The sequence below is a fragment of the Mus caroli genome, unplaced genomic scaffold, assembly GCF_978045245.1.
Source record: "Mus caroli unplaced genomic scaffold, Mus_caroli_1 scaffold_14, whole genome shotgun sequence".
NCBI lineage: Eukaryota > Metazoa > Chordata > Mammalia > Rodentia > Muridae > Mus > Mus caroli.
Window position 1 is genome coordinate 99,106,148 of NW_028227269.1, and position 15,014 is coordinate 99,121,161.

The 15,014-nt window shown below is 39.4% G+C and overlaps 1 protein-coding gene across 2 annotated transcripts in view; it reads right to left on the minus strand.

Annotated features, from left to right (window-relative positions):
• Nucleotides 1-6,364: 6,364 nt before the first annotated feature.
• The window catches only part of Ppp4r3a (protein phosphatase 4 regulatory subunit 3A), a 43,810-nt gene continuing 35,160 nt past the window's right edge, over nucleotides 6,365-15,014 (minus strand). For both annotated transcript variants that reach the window (XM_021178683.3, XM_021178682.3), the window contains exons 11-15: nucleotides 11,005-11,174; nucleotides 9,823-9,965; nucleotides 8,834-9,024; nucleotides 8,203-8,429; nucleotides 6,365-7,110 (exon numbers count right to left, since the gene is read on the minus strand). In XM_021178683.3, coding sequence (XP_021034342.2) covers nucleotides 7,000-7,110; nucleotides 8,203-8,429; nucleotides 8,834-9,024; nucleotides 9,823-9,965; nucleotides 11,005-11,174 — 842 coding nt within the window. In that variant the 3' untranslated portion in view covers nucleotides 6,365-6,999. The remainder of the gene's footprint in view (nucleotides 7,111-8,202; nucleotides 8,430-8,833; nucleotides 9,025-9,822; nucleotides 9,966-11,004; nucleotides 11,175-15,014) is intronic.

The window sequence follows — 15,014 nt, forward strand, 5'->3', positions numbered from 1 at the left end:
CAGCACACCGCCACAGCACCAAGGGAGACAGTGTTTTTCTATGTAGCCCTGGTGTCCTGAAACTCACTCTCTAGACCAGGTTGGCTTTCAAGTTAGAGATTGGCCTGCCTCTGCCTCCGAAGTGCTGGGATAGGATTAAGGACAGCCACCACTACTGCCTGGCTTATTTATTTATTTACTCATTTATTATTTTTATTGTTGTTGTTGGTGGTGGTCTCCTATGTAGCCCTGGCTAGCCTGGAACTCACAGAGCTCCACCTGCCTCTGCTTCCCAGTGCTAGGACTAAAGGTGTAGTACCATGCTTGTCTTTAAAACAAATAAGTCTTTTTTTAAAGTTCCTATGAAGACAAACTACCTCTCTTCAGATCATTCTGGCTTTCTCTGGGTGCTGCTGGGAGTTTCTGTTGTTTTGCTTTGTCCACATTAACATATCTCTTGTCCAGATAGAATTATTTTATCTTGGTTATAAAGAAATTGAAGCTCTATGGGCTCTGGAGATGTCTTAGTAGGTAGCTTTACTGACTGGTTTTGTGTGTTAGCATGACACAGCAGAAGTTATCACAGAGAAAGGAGCTTCCCTTGAGAAAATGCCTCCATGAGATCCATAAAATTTTTTTAAAGATTTATTTATGTATATGAGAGTCCTGTCTGCATGTATGCTGTAGCAAAATATAATCCTAATCTGTATCGATATATGAAGTCTATACCAAATGTAAAAATATTTGGTTTGTTGATGTTCTTTGTCTAAAAGTAGATTCAATCATCTGCCCTTTTATCCAGTTATTACTATATCTCCCCTCCCCCTGTTTTTCTTTTCATCCCTTCTCCTCCTAATACTAGATAGGAGAGAAAGGATAGAGGAAAGAAAAAGTCCCTGAAACTAAACTCCTTCATTTTGCTTCCTCCCTGTCCAAGACCATAACAACTTGTAACAACCCCCCTTAAAAGATGACAAGTAGCCGTCATCCACTGAATGACCAAAAACATCCAACCCACCTCTTGGGAATGGACGTATTATTCTCTTAAAATTGCCTCCTGTTGATTTGAGAGTGTCATTTTCCTTTTCAGAGCCCTCTAATAAAATTGGTATATTGGTTAGTCTTAAGAAAGCTAGCTGTAGCCGGGCGGTGGTGGCGCACGCCTTTAATCCCAGCACTTGGGAGGCAGAGGCAGGCGGATTTCTGAGTTCGAGGCCAGCCTGGTCTACAGAGTGAGTTCCAGGTCGGCCAGGGCTATATAGAGAAACCCGGTCTCGAAAAACCAAAAAAAAAAAAAAAAAAAAAAAAGAAAGAAAGAAAGAAAGAAAGAAAGAAAGAAAGTTAGCTGTAGCATTTGCTGTCCAGTCTCTGCATGCTATGAAATTTCAGGGCTTCTCTGAAGTCCTGACTGGAACAGTCTGTGATGCTGGATGATCTAGCTAGCCATATCGAAATTGTCCTGGATTCAATTTTTGAGGAAACAAAATTGAAACGATCTAAGGTAGAATCACCGGCTACTTGTTTTCTTTGGTGTCGGGTCCTTTTGCTCTGCAAACATATAAGCTTTCAAAGATATTTCTGCACTAACGTATGTTTGGAATGTGCAGTATGCACAAGTCAGTTAATGATTCTTTGCTCTAAGTTCAAGCAAGGCAAGGCATCTGTTTTTCTTTATGTTAGTTTGGATTGTATAACCAAACTGTAATATAAATTTCTAGTTATGCCATTTAAAAGATGGTATGATAAATCTTAAGAATTCTGTAGCCAACAAGATTTGTTGGCTATATATAGCTGAAGTCTTGGCTGGCGAGATTTTCATGTCTCAGCCAGATGTTCCCATGTAGAGGGATCAGCAATACAAGTTACCTGTTCTATTAGTTTTCATGATTTATTTCTTTGTTTTCAGTCAAGATGTTCAGGGTGTGTCTCTTTGTCAAATCTGGAAGGAATCCACCACTTTTCTTTTCCTCTTGAAACAAAGGCAAAATCTCTCCCCCAAAGTTACACATTTTTTTCTCCATTACACTCTTGCTGGGAGCCAAATTCAGGGTTTCCCATATTGCAGGCCAGGCTGGTACCACCTAAACTACATCTCTAGACGCTACATTCTGGGCTTCCTGATGCTCATTTGACTTCTTTTGTTTGTGCCCCTCCTACCTTGCCTTCTTCTTCCAAAGATGGACCGTCAAGTACTTGACGTCAAGTACTTGAATAGCAACTTGAAGAATCTCCAAACACCCAGCTTTCCTGGGTTCTTACATGTAAGGTCTGCACTTCTCAAGAGCTACCTCATCAGGACCATCATGGAGGCTGAGAGCATACACCTGTATTGTCACCTTCCTCTAGAGTAGTGCTTAAGTTATGAGAGCACACAAACTAGTAATTTCTGTATGAATTTGTAAAATTTACCTACTTTTCTTTCTGTATGAGTTTGTGTGTATGTATGGGTAGAGGCAGTGATAACATTAATGTGATGTCAGAGGAAGAAGGCTCATGAATAGAATGCTAGCCTAAATTGTCACGAAGTTTGTCTTAAAACAATCTAGAAGTCAGATGCAGTGGCACATGTCTGAAGTTCTACCTACCTGGAAGCTGAGCTGAATTGCTTGAATCCAACCTGATTAAAACAAGATTAAAATTCAAAGCTGGCCCCAGAGAGACATACTGGAGGAAAATGAAATAGGATGAAGCAGGAGGATCCCAAGTTCTAGGCCAGTCTAAGTTCCATCTTTGCTGTTCCATCTTTGTTTGGGTATGATGGATGGCACAACTGGGAGATAAAGCCAGGATAAGGCGGCTATCCTTTGTTATGTGAATTTACATAGCAGCTTAGAAGAAACCTTAACTGTGCTTGACCCACACTATCTAAAGAGACAGTAAGAGTAGGGCCAGGAGGCTGGGTGTGGTGGCACAAGCCTTTAATTCCAGCACTCGGGAGGCAGAGGCAGGCGGATTTCTGAGTTCGAGGCCAGCCTGGTCTACAAAGTGAGTTCCAGGACAGCCCAGCCTGAGCTATACAGAGAAACCCTGTCTCGAAAAACCATTAAAAAAAAAAAAAAAAAAAAAGAATAGGGCCAGGAAAGAATCAGATTTTAGTAATTATTAAAACTTCTTCCCTGCTCCTGACAGAGCTCCTCCTCTGTGTAGCCCAGGATGGCCTCAGATTCAGTTATCATTCTGCCTTTGCCTCTGGGATTAAAGGTATACACCTTTACACCCAGCATGAATTATTAAAAATGTACTCAAACCACATTAGTAATACCATTAAGAGTTCTAGCTTCATAAAACTAACCTGAAGATCCAGATTAAAAAAACAAACAAACAAACAAAAGGGCTGGGCAGTGGTGGCACAAGTCTTTAATCCCTCCCAGCAGGTGGGAGGCAGAGGCAGGTGGATTTCTGAGGCCCTAGGGTTCTGAGGATTTCCTAGCCCTCCATTTCTATCAACTAAAAAGGGAAATTCATGGTTGAGAAACTGTAAACTCTATCTATCAGTTAGTAGATTGAGCACTTTTTGTGCACTGAACATTTCCAGAGAGTGACATGGAGGTAGGTTCTGTAGTGTGAGGTGTTTGTTGGTTGAAAGTAGATAGATCTTTTCACCAAGGATTAACAGGCTGTCTGGGTAACATGTTGAAAGACCAGAGGGATGTTCTGATAAAATTGCATATAGGATTTGAGGACAACTGGGCAAGAAATAGTAATCACACAAACCCATTGAAAACTACCAGACAGGGTAGCATTTGTGGGAGAGAGGATGTTTCTGGAGTAGTTATAAAGTTTTCATCACTTTAGGAGGTTAAGTTTTAATTTCACCTCAAACACTACAAAGTGAGCAAAACAACTCACTGGTATCAATAAGGTGAAAATAATTTATACTATATTCATACCAGATACCAAGACAGTAGTTGAGCTTAGGAGTGTGGACTTACAGTATGTGCTTAGGGTACTAGAGTCCAGGGCTGAATCCCCAGAGTGGAAACAATACTGTAGCCTCTGAAGTTAAATGTCAATTCCGGGGCTGAATGTCCCGTAATTTCTGGCTGATGGTCGATCTCCACTAGAAGTTCCTTTTTACCTCCTTTATAGCAAACCTTCATAAAGTTTGCTTAAATAACCATAAGCACTAAGAGCTAAGAAAGCAATCTCTGAAGAGCATGGCCAAAGGCCAACACAGATTTCTTTAGAATAATTGGATGATTTATGAAGACAAGTCATGAATCTGTCCTCTGCCCAAAGGTCTCAATGTCAAAGCAAGTGTCCCAAGAAACCTTCTGCAAAGTCAGGAAGATCCTGAGTTCACCTAGAGGTGCTTTCTTGGAAAAAAGAATGTTTTAAGATACCACCATTAGCTGACACAAAATATTCTAGCTAACAGTGAAGACTGTTGATTCTTTCCTCTACATACACAAGGTAAGTTGACTCAGGTATGGTGGCTTACGCTCTAGAGGCAGAGGCAGGTAGACCTGACTGGTTTACATAGTGAGATCAAAAAACCACCACCAAACCAAAATAATCCATCTGACTCAAGAGGTGGTCTACCTGCAAGCTGGCACTGAACAATGACTCCAGCATTCAGGAAGGCCAATCTGGTCTAGATAGTTCTAAGTTACCTAGTGCCTGTCTTTAAAGATCAAAAGTGGGGTTGGAGAAAGGCTCAGTGGTTAGAAACACTCATTGCTCTTACAGATGACCATCTTGGCCTACAGAGAGATCTGACTCCTGCCTCCAGTGCTGGGATTAAAGGTGTGCTCCATCAACTGCTTGGTTAAAATACAAATCTTTTTACTTATATGGGTGGGTGTTTCCTAAATGTAATATGTGTACTACATGCAAGTACATTGCCTTCAGCAGGCACCAGATCCCCCCGAGACTGGAGTTACAAATGTTTGTGAGCAGCCAGATAGGTGCTTGGTACCTGGGTCCTCTGAAAGAGCAGCCAGTGCTTTTAACCACTGTGCCATCTCCAGCTGTGTAATTTTTTTTTTAAAGATTTATTTATTTATTTATTATATGTAAGTACAGTGTAGCTGTCCTCAGACACTCCAGAAGAGGGAGTCAGATCTCATTACGGATGGTTGTGAGCCACCATGTGGTTGCTGGGATTTGAACTCCTGACCTTCGGAAGAGCAGTCGGGTGCTCTTACCCACTGAGCCATCTCACCAGCCCGTAACTTTTTTTTAAAGCAGCTCTATTGTGAAATGAACTATATCTTTTTTTTTTTGGTTTTTCGAGACAGGGTTTCTCTGTATAGCCCTGGCTGTCCTGGAACTCACTTTGTAGACCAGGCTGGCCTCGAACTCTGAAATCCGCCTGCCTCTGCCTCCCAAGTGCTGGGATTAAAGGCGTGCGCCACCACCGCCCGTAAAGTATCTTTTATACTTTATTGTGCCTCAAACTGAAAGATCCACTGCTTCAGCTTCCCAAGTGCATGCACCACCGCCTGCAGTATATTCTAAATTTCCTGTTTCTGTTGAGGATAAGCAGTTAGGACCACATAGTGGCCTCTCCTGGGCATAACATTTTATTCATTTACAACTACAAGGTAAGTTCTGCTTTCCACCTTTAAAAAGCGAGGGTTTTGGAACTCGTATTTTAAACATTTTAGTATGTCTAACAGTAAAGATCCTATTTAAGAATACATTATTTTTTTGGTGGTAATGGAGCTGAAAAATGGAAAGTGTCCCACCCCATTCTACTATTAAGCTGTATCACCAGACCCAAGAATAATGTTGTAATAAGGTACCACCTAATGGTTCTTGGGTGTTTACTCAGGTACCACCGCTTACAACTTGTATTCCAAAGGGCGTATGTTAAATAAAGAAAGAAAGAAAAGAAACATACAATTAATACAATTTCTCTTACTCTTCACTTTTCTTTTTATTATTCAAAAGTCAAGTATTACTTTTAAATCATCCATCCTCAATTTTGATTTAATGTACCGTCATTTCTCCAAGATATGAAATTTCCGAATCTCTTTGGAATACTAATTTCATGTTTCTAAGTTTAACAAAACTGTTGAAGTTTTAAATTCCACTCTATTTCCCTGAAATCTCAAGACAGCTGCTGATGCAAATTTTAATATAAAATATTTAGTCACAAAATAGTATTGCTTTTGTATGCACATAGTTGTAAGATTACTTTGCTTTTGTCAATAAAAACTATACCATCTTTCATAAAACTCTAAACAAATTAAGAACTGTGATGTAGAACACAAATTACACATGTAAAGCAGGTGCCAGCACGTTAGGCTATATTACATCAAAAAAGTTTTAATGGTCCCAAATATATATATTCAACAACTAATCATACACCCAGGGGGAGAGAAAAAAAACAGAAACAAATTGAAACAAAAAGAAAAATTATGACACAAATGACCACATCTAGAATTCCACTCAATCTTTAATCAAGCAGGGACAAATCCCCACTTTGAAAAAAAATCTGCAGTTTGAAGGGCAAAGGGAACAGATTAAAAAAAAAAGAAAAAAAAAAAAAAAGATACTTTATTTTGCCCCTCCCCCACAAAGGTTTTCCAAATCTGTTGTAGCTTGACTAAAATGTTCAGAATGTATGATTTTAAAGGCAGGTCTCTTTATACAAAGAAACTGCTGGCATTCTTTTCTAGTGAGGAACTATGGTAGAAAGACCCATTCTTCTCTAAGTCTCAAACATGGTCCAAGAAAGCAGGTTCTGATTGTAGCAACTGACTAGTCAATCCAGAGTTCCACTGACAAAACTCCTGCCCTGTTGGCTTTTTATTTCCATTTCCTTCCCTGAGAAAAGGGCAATGTGTGGTCCAAGCTGGAGAGCTCACAGGCTTATGTCTTCCCCTAACTGCACGGCATCCCCTCCTCCTGCTCCATTGAATTGGCACTTGATGAGCAGAAGTCCAGTGTGGTGCTGATCTGGGTCAGTCATTCACAAGAGACCACTGCACTTTGATGTGGATTTTGTAGGGGGGGAGGAGTAAAGAACCAGTTTTGTCAACAGGTACTGATGATCACAGGCAGTTGCTATTATTAGGACTCAAATTTTGCTTTCTTTGACACTGGTAGTGTGTCTTCCTTGTCTTCATCCTCATCATCATCTTCATCATCATCAGGATAATCTACCAGACCCACGAGTCCTCCCTGTTGAGAAATAAGAATTATGTAAAGAACCTACTACATTTGAAATGACCTGTTGTAAAACTTAGAAAAAGTATAGGCCCCATGCCAGCATGCTGAAAATAATTTTTATAGACATTCTAAAACTTCCATATTTTTTAAGGTTCTCTTAAGCTACTTAAAATGGCTTATGACTACCTGTATAAACTGCATTTTTTTATGGTATTGGGGTTGAACCCAGGGCTTCATACATGCTCAGGCAGGCCTTGATCTAACAATCTTTCTTTCCTAGTGTCAAGAGTCGCTATGATTAATGACCTGTATGTAGTACAATGCCTGGCTCAAATGTATTTCAACATAAAAGATAAAATGGTATCAAAATGCAGGCAGATAGGATATTTCTTCTGGATTTCCCCTTTAGCCCTGATTCTTCAACAGAAACTATGATAGTACAACTTGAATGGCTATGAAAATTCCTATCACTCTGCTCTCAGCCTGTGCCTTCATTTCAACGTTAGATTCAGCCTTAGTCCTGAGGGTGAAATGAGACTGTGAGGCCAGCACTTTTTTTTTTTTTTTTTTGAGATAGGGTTTCTCTCTGTAGCCCTGGCTGTCCTGAACTCACTTTGTAGACCAGGCTGGCCTCGAACTCAGAAATCAGCCTGCCTCTGCCTCCCGAGTGCTGCGATTAAAGGCGTGCACCACCACGCCCGGTGGGGCCAGCACTTTTTATCAATCCTAATGACCTAAGCTTGATCTTTGGGACACACATGGCAGAAGAACTGACCTCCACACACAGCTTTGATGTCTGTCCACACATATAAACAGAAACTCTTACTTCCCCTCCCAAGTTTTCACCTGGGTTCTAATTGAGAAAGGTAAAGATGAACCTGTAATTTATAAGTTAAACAATACCAAAGGCAGACTGCAGATTTGCATTGGACACATAAGTTCAGGTAGTGGTTGTGATGAGGTTTCACCTTCAGTTCACAGCATTTAGCTAGCTAGTTCCAGAAAAGCAAAGCAAAGAGATAATCCAGGAATAAAGACTGCTTCAGTAAGCTTAAAGCATGGTAGGGAAGGGCCAGCACAGGGGACTCCAATCCAAGCATATACCTTTGTGGTAATAGCTGCCGTCTGAGATGTACTCTTAGGGACGGATCCAGGAGAGCCTGGAGAGCCTGGGGACCCAGGTGATCCTGGAGAACCAGGCAGGCTTGTTGCGGATGACTGGCTGGTGAGGTTAGTCTTTGTCCCACTGGACAAGGAAAGTTTGAAACTTGGGCTCTGTCGTCCAGAAAGATTAGTTTTCAGGAGCACCTCCTTCTCTTCACTTTCTTTCACTAAAAATGAGAATGTAGAATACCTTTACTCTCATTTTTTCCCTAATTCCTCCAAATGAAATGACACTAAAACGTAAGTAACCAGCTCATTTCTTTGCTGAGGAGCAACCCTGAATGAAGTCCAACCTATGAACAAAGCCTATCCAAGTACCAAATACATTTATCTAGCAAATATTACAATGCAGAGAAGTATGATCTTCAGTATTACATTTAGTATCCATAACCTCCGAACCATCTTCCTTACATTAAGAAAACTCAGCCTACAGCTTTACAGTCAGCAACTCAGCCACAGCCTGTGACTCTTGGAATTACTGTATCCCTGGAGTAGCGACTAATCATTCCCTCAAGGAATAAAGGACCAGGACTGAGAGCCCCACTTCCCCTTGCTCTTTGTTTCAACATACATTTCTTCCTTTCCATAAATTTACTTATTGGATCCATAATATCATCGTCATTCTTCGTTTTGTCAGATGGAGACACCACAGCTTCTCCATCTTCTATGTCATCTTCATCTGTGTTGAACCACATCTCTTCTTCATCTTCTAGTGTTCTGGCATCTCGTCGATATCGATGATTCCTCAAGATAGACCGCATGCTACAAGAAAATGGAAGAAGACTCTAAGTAAGGGCTAAGGCATAGCTTAACATTATCCTGGAAACCAAATACCAAACCACATTGAAACAAATACATAAAAGATGAACCCTATCAAATCTAATAAACTCCTAGAATCAAATTCTCTATTTCCAAAATGGTAACTGTTATAGATCAATTTACAGATTTTTAAACCATACTACAGAGACAGAGGCTAAAGATGGCATAGGACTTAGGACCTGGGTTCAATTCCTAGCACACAATAGCAGCTCACAGTTATTTGTATCTCTAGGCCTAGGGAATCCAACACAATCTTTTGTTCTCTGTGATTACCAGGCACACACCTGATGCATAGACATACTTACAGACAACATGCATGTGCATGCATACACACACACACATACACTCAACCCAAACTGCAAATGTGAATCTAGTTTAAGAGGGTACATGGTATTTTAAATAATTTATACTTAAAAAACCAATTAAGATATGAACTGACATATGAACCTCACTACTATTATCAGTTTATGTTGGTGACTGAAGATCTTAGTATAATTTATCTATTTTCAGAAACAAAACTAGCACAGGCATCGCCAAGATGGTGTAAAAGTGTGTTCTGCCAACTATGACAGAGTCCCAGAACCACAGAACCACATGGTGGAAGTAAAGAACCAACTCCTGCAACTTGTCCTGAGAATACACCATCCCCCATCACAGTGTACTTGTGTGTGAACACAAATGTAAAAGATAAAAAAAATCTACTGCTGAATGATGAATGCATTCAAATATGTAGAAACTTACCTATCAAGTTTGGGGTTGTCTTGCCTTTCTCTTTGCTGTTCAAACCTCAATTTTAATCCTTTAAAAGTCTGCACATAATCTACATCTTCTAGTGCTTTCCAATAATTCTCAATTACATGGGCAGTTAATGATTTTATATCTTCCTACAGAAAAGAATTATAGTAAAATAAATCAGATATGAAAACATTACTTTTTTAACAAAGTAAGATTAGGCATACTGTGGTAATTCCTAAGACTCATCAAAAGTTTAATTTCACAGTTACTGTACAACTTTAAAGTAGTCAGACAATAAAAGAGCTTTTGGTGCTCCTGGGAACTGTCCAAAGGTATCTCCAGAGTGTATATCCAAGTTCTAGTGATTCTGGTTCCCCAAGAATGGACACAGTGGCACACACCTGCAACACCAGTACTCTCAGAGCCAAGGCAGAAGAACTGTCACGAGATGAGGCCAACCTGAACTGTGCAGCAGATGGACTTGTGTGGCGGCTGCACAGTAACATAGAGCACTACCCTCAGAGAATGCACTTTAGAATGATGAAAAAGGCAAGCAGAGGTTTTTCTACGAACCTTGGCTTTCCTAGATATCAAGTCTGTAGACCTAAGAGATTTGACTGCCTCTGCCTCGTCCTGGATTAGTGTTTGCCACCACTGCCCATCTCTCAAGTTCTGCATATCTTTTTGTTGTTGTTGTTTTGGTTTTTCCTTTTCTTTTTTTTTCTTTTTTCTTATGGTTTTTCGAGACAGGGTTTCTCTGTATAGCCCTGGCTGTCCTCGAACTCAGAAATCTGCCTGCCTCTGCCTCCCGAGTGCTGGGATTAAAGGCGTGCGCCACCACGCCCGGCTTTGTTTTGGTTTTTCGAGACAGGATTTCTCTGTATAGCCCTGGCTGGCCTCGAAGTTCTGTATATCTTAACACAATTCTTTTTTGTTGTTGTTGTTGTTTGAGACAGGGTCTGAGAAGTATTAGGATTCCAGATACAAGCCACCACCTCTAGCTCTATAAAGCATGCCAGATAGTTTTTGGCTTTTATTAGTCTAAATTGAATTACTTTTAGGATTTTTGTAGCATGGTTCTTAAAGAAAATCTCTCCAAACACTCTAAAGACAAAATACCAATAACAGATACTCAAGTTTCTCAGACATATTAAAACCAAAATCCTAAGGTAAGAAGACAGAACCTACCACTCTAATAAATTCAAACATTTCTATTATGGCGGAGTTCATCAGATTGTAACGAGATCCGTTGTTGAGAAATGCTTTGACTACAGGTTCAAATAAAAAACTTTTCATTATGTAGCGGTTATAAAATTCATCTTTTAATCCAATGATTTTTCTCTTAAAACGGAGGGCACCTGAAACACAGAGGTATTGCTGTTCAAACTTCTACATCTCAGATCAACAAACAGAATCTATTTAACAGACATCCATGATCACATGTATGCAGCATATGAACCTTAAGAGTAAGAAAATGCATTCAAAACAGTGTCATGTCAGTAGGTTGTAAAATTTATGCTTGTAATCCAACACTAGGAAGCTCTAGAATAGCCAGGGCGTGAGGAGACCCTGCCGCCCCAGGAAATAAGGTAGTGTATGTTATCATAGAACACAAGTCTTAGAAAGCCAAAAAAAGTTCTGGGAATATACCAATCACTATCAGCCAAAATGTAATTTATTGCTGAGGTAAGTAGAGATTATCATAATACTTAAGGTGATAATTCCTTCATCATACTTTTTAAAGCAACCAAAAAGAGCACTGTTTTATTAGGGCAATCCTCTGTACTATAAATTTGATCCTCCAAGTTTTGGGACACTCTTACTGTTTATAAAATGAATTTGTACTGGTTTATTTGTAGATGTGTTAAAAAAAAAAAAAAAAAAGACAGACAGAAACCACAAAAATCTGCATGCCCCCAAAATTGCCTTCCCATGGTTTAGATATAAATTTAGATTGTTTTAAAATGCGGTCCTCCATTCTCATTACAGCGAGTATGCTTTTTAACTTTCCCCTATTTTCCTTTAATAATTAGGCTTTAACTTACAGATCAGCAGATATATATTTGCATCTTGAGATATGGGGTGTTACTTAAGTCACCATTCATCAAGATCCAAATATACTTTGACAGCTAGACTTCAGCAAAGCCCTCTTTAACCTATATGGAATTACCAGTAAGTTAATGTCCCAATTACTGTAAACAGTTCAAAAAAGCATACTCACTTCATGTAGTCACATCGTCTTCGGTTGGCAAGATTAAATATTGTGTTTGTATTTTGGTTTCTTTGGAGATCATGGAAGTGGCTCGTTAAATTGCCAATTTGTTATTAATCAAGTCCTTCTGAGCAGGTAGCCAGGCAACCATGCTGACACGGTTTCTGGGTGGGAAGGCAGAGGAGTAAAGCAGCTCAATTTCTCTTTAGTTGGCACAAAGAGGTCCACAAGTGATGCCCAATTAGGTACAGTTGGTTAGAAACTGCCCTAACAATCCAACTTATTTAAGAGTGTATCTTCATAAAGAAACACTCTGGGCAGGGAGTTTAACTGAATTTTATTTTTAAACTACTGAAAAAATTTAAAAACGTAAGTATGGTTGAAGACCTTTTAAATAGCAAGAGTAGCATTGTTCTGTGTGGTGAATGAAGGCCTGACATGACAAGGCTTTATTTCTAAAACAGTGATTTCTCTTGTTTTTGGTTAGCTGGCAAAGGAACTCCACTTATTTTAATAAAAATCAAAAGCTCAGACTAATAGGTAAATTCTAAACATTTAGTAAGCAAGAACTTACTATTCTTCTAAGATTTGGTACTCTAACTCTGCAGGCTTTGTGGAGACTTGTGTCCTATCAGAACATCACGTTAACCCCGATACTACATATGCAGTTCTAGGCATGAGAAAAGAACCTCCTACCTTTTCAGAATTCAGTGAGGTCAGGACATGCAGACGAGACCCTGAACAACTCCTTAAAAGAACGCCTAAGCCAGGAAGTGCTGACGTAGTAGAAGGAAGTTCTAGGTGTTTTCTTTTGGGGTGGGGGGCTTCCCTCTCTTATTTTCATTTGTCCTGATTTACATCAATAATTACTTGTTTAAACTCACACCCAACAGCCCCACATCAAAAATATCCAATACTATTAGTCTTTGATACTGAATAACAAGTTGTTTTCCAAAGTTTACCAGTCAATTCTATAGAGTCCAGCCATTCAAAGCAGATGAGAAAACTCCTAGTTAATGCCCAATAGGCATTTTTAATGTAAAGTGCACTGTTTCTGCTCACAACACGGCCAATCTTCATTAAGGGGAGGAATCTTTGTGTTCCGTTTTGATCACATTTTTTGTACTACATTGACACAAGATTTCATTGCCACACATAGAACTAATAATAGAAGCTCTGCTCCCTCCTCTACCCCATCCCATTGATGCTCTCAGGATTGAGTCAGGGCCTCATGATGCTAGTATGCCAGGTAAAGCACTCTACTACCGAGCTGCCTCTGGCTTCACAATAAAGCTTTAAATGAAATTTATTCTTTTTACAGAGTTCTGTTTTTGTTCTCCATTTAGTATGCGTGGCTCACATATGGAGGACAGAAGACAGCTTTAAGGAGTTGGTCCTCTCCCACCATGTAGGTTCAAGGGACCAAACTCAGCAGCAAGCTGCTTTTATCCACCAACCCACTTCTCCAGCCTGAGTTCAATATTTTCTAACAACACTAAACACCAACATAAAAGTCCCCAAAGCCTTAAAAAAGGCACAGTAAATAGATACTGCATGTATCATTGTCTTTTCTACTTACAATGCATATCTAACTTATAGAATTCTCTCTGAAATAGTATACCTTTTTATTTCAATGCACCCTAAGTCTTGCTTCACCAAATTTATACAGTTCTTACGTACACTATAAAGGTCATGTAGGACGTACTGATGACTGCTACTGCTCTCACTCTCAAGTCTGGGAAGAGAGGCCGACTGTGAAGGATTTAGGTGTCAGAGTACCCTGTCACAGTTATAAAAGATGAATAAAATATACCTAAGATTAAATTGTAGTTTCCAATTTAATTTTCATCTTGTAAATGATTCTCTACACAGTTCTTATTGATTACAATTCTTTTTTATAATACTGCAAGAAAAGAAGACGCGGGGAGTGCCTGAACTACAGAAAAGGCCTTTTCTTTTAGGTCCCATGTGTCATACTCTTCTGTTGGACTCAAGCTCCCTATGTATAGCAAACACACCCTCTCTTCTACTTAACATCTTAACTTCACATTTAATTAAGGATATCATTCTCTCATGAACAAGACAATTCAAGTTAACAGCCTTGTGAAAACTGCCTGATCACATTCACTTAGAACAAGTTATTACTATGATTTTCCAAGTTCAGTTCCTATTAAGTTGGATTTTGATTTTCACAATCTCCCCTAGTAAACTACGAAAACAAAACTAATTATAAAGTTCATGCCATCAACTGTAAAGCTTACCTTAGTTTGAGAAGTATATAAAGACTCAATCTCAGATTCAATGAAATAGAATAGTGGCTTGTGTTTAATCTCCCTCCATCTCCCACCCCTTTGGAGACAGGGTCTCTATGTAGCCCTGTCTTGGAACTGCTTACCCTTTGAAGTACCAGAATTATAGATGCAACTGTATCTGGCTATTTTCTTTGCTGAAATAAAGCCATCTAATCTTAATCTATTCATTCAGTTTTCCCCTTCTGCCTCCGTTTCCCAAACAGACAAAACTCTTTATGGTGACTTAAAAGAACTTGGCCTTGGTACTATCTCCTCCCCTATGGTAAGCACGTGGGGAAATGTTTTCACATGCATGGTGTTCTGCCCACATGTATGTCTATGTACCATGTGTCTGATGCTAGAAGGGGGTGTCTGATTATCCTAAAAGTGGAATATAGCCAGTTATGAATTGTTATGTGGGTGCTGGCAATCAAATTCAGATCCTCTGGAAGACCGTCTTTCTAACCCCCAAAGCCCTGATTGGTATGTGCTCAGCTCACTTGTACACGATGATTGATTTTTTTGTAGTCTTTAGAAAATCTTAAGTCTTGTCAATAACACAAATGCTATGACTAAAATTTAGTGTTCTGAATGTTCAATGGAAGGTAAATGAGTCCAATGTTCTCTTATAAAAAGACATATTCCAAGTACATGTATTTTCATCACATATGTGTCAAGCAAAGAAACTCAACAAG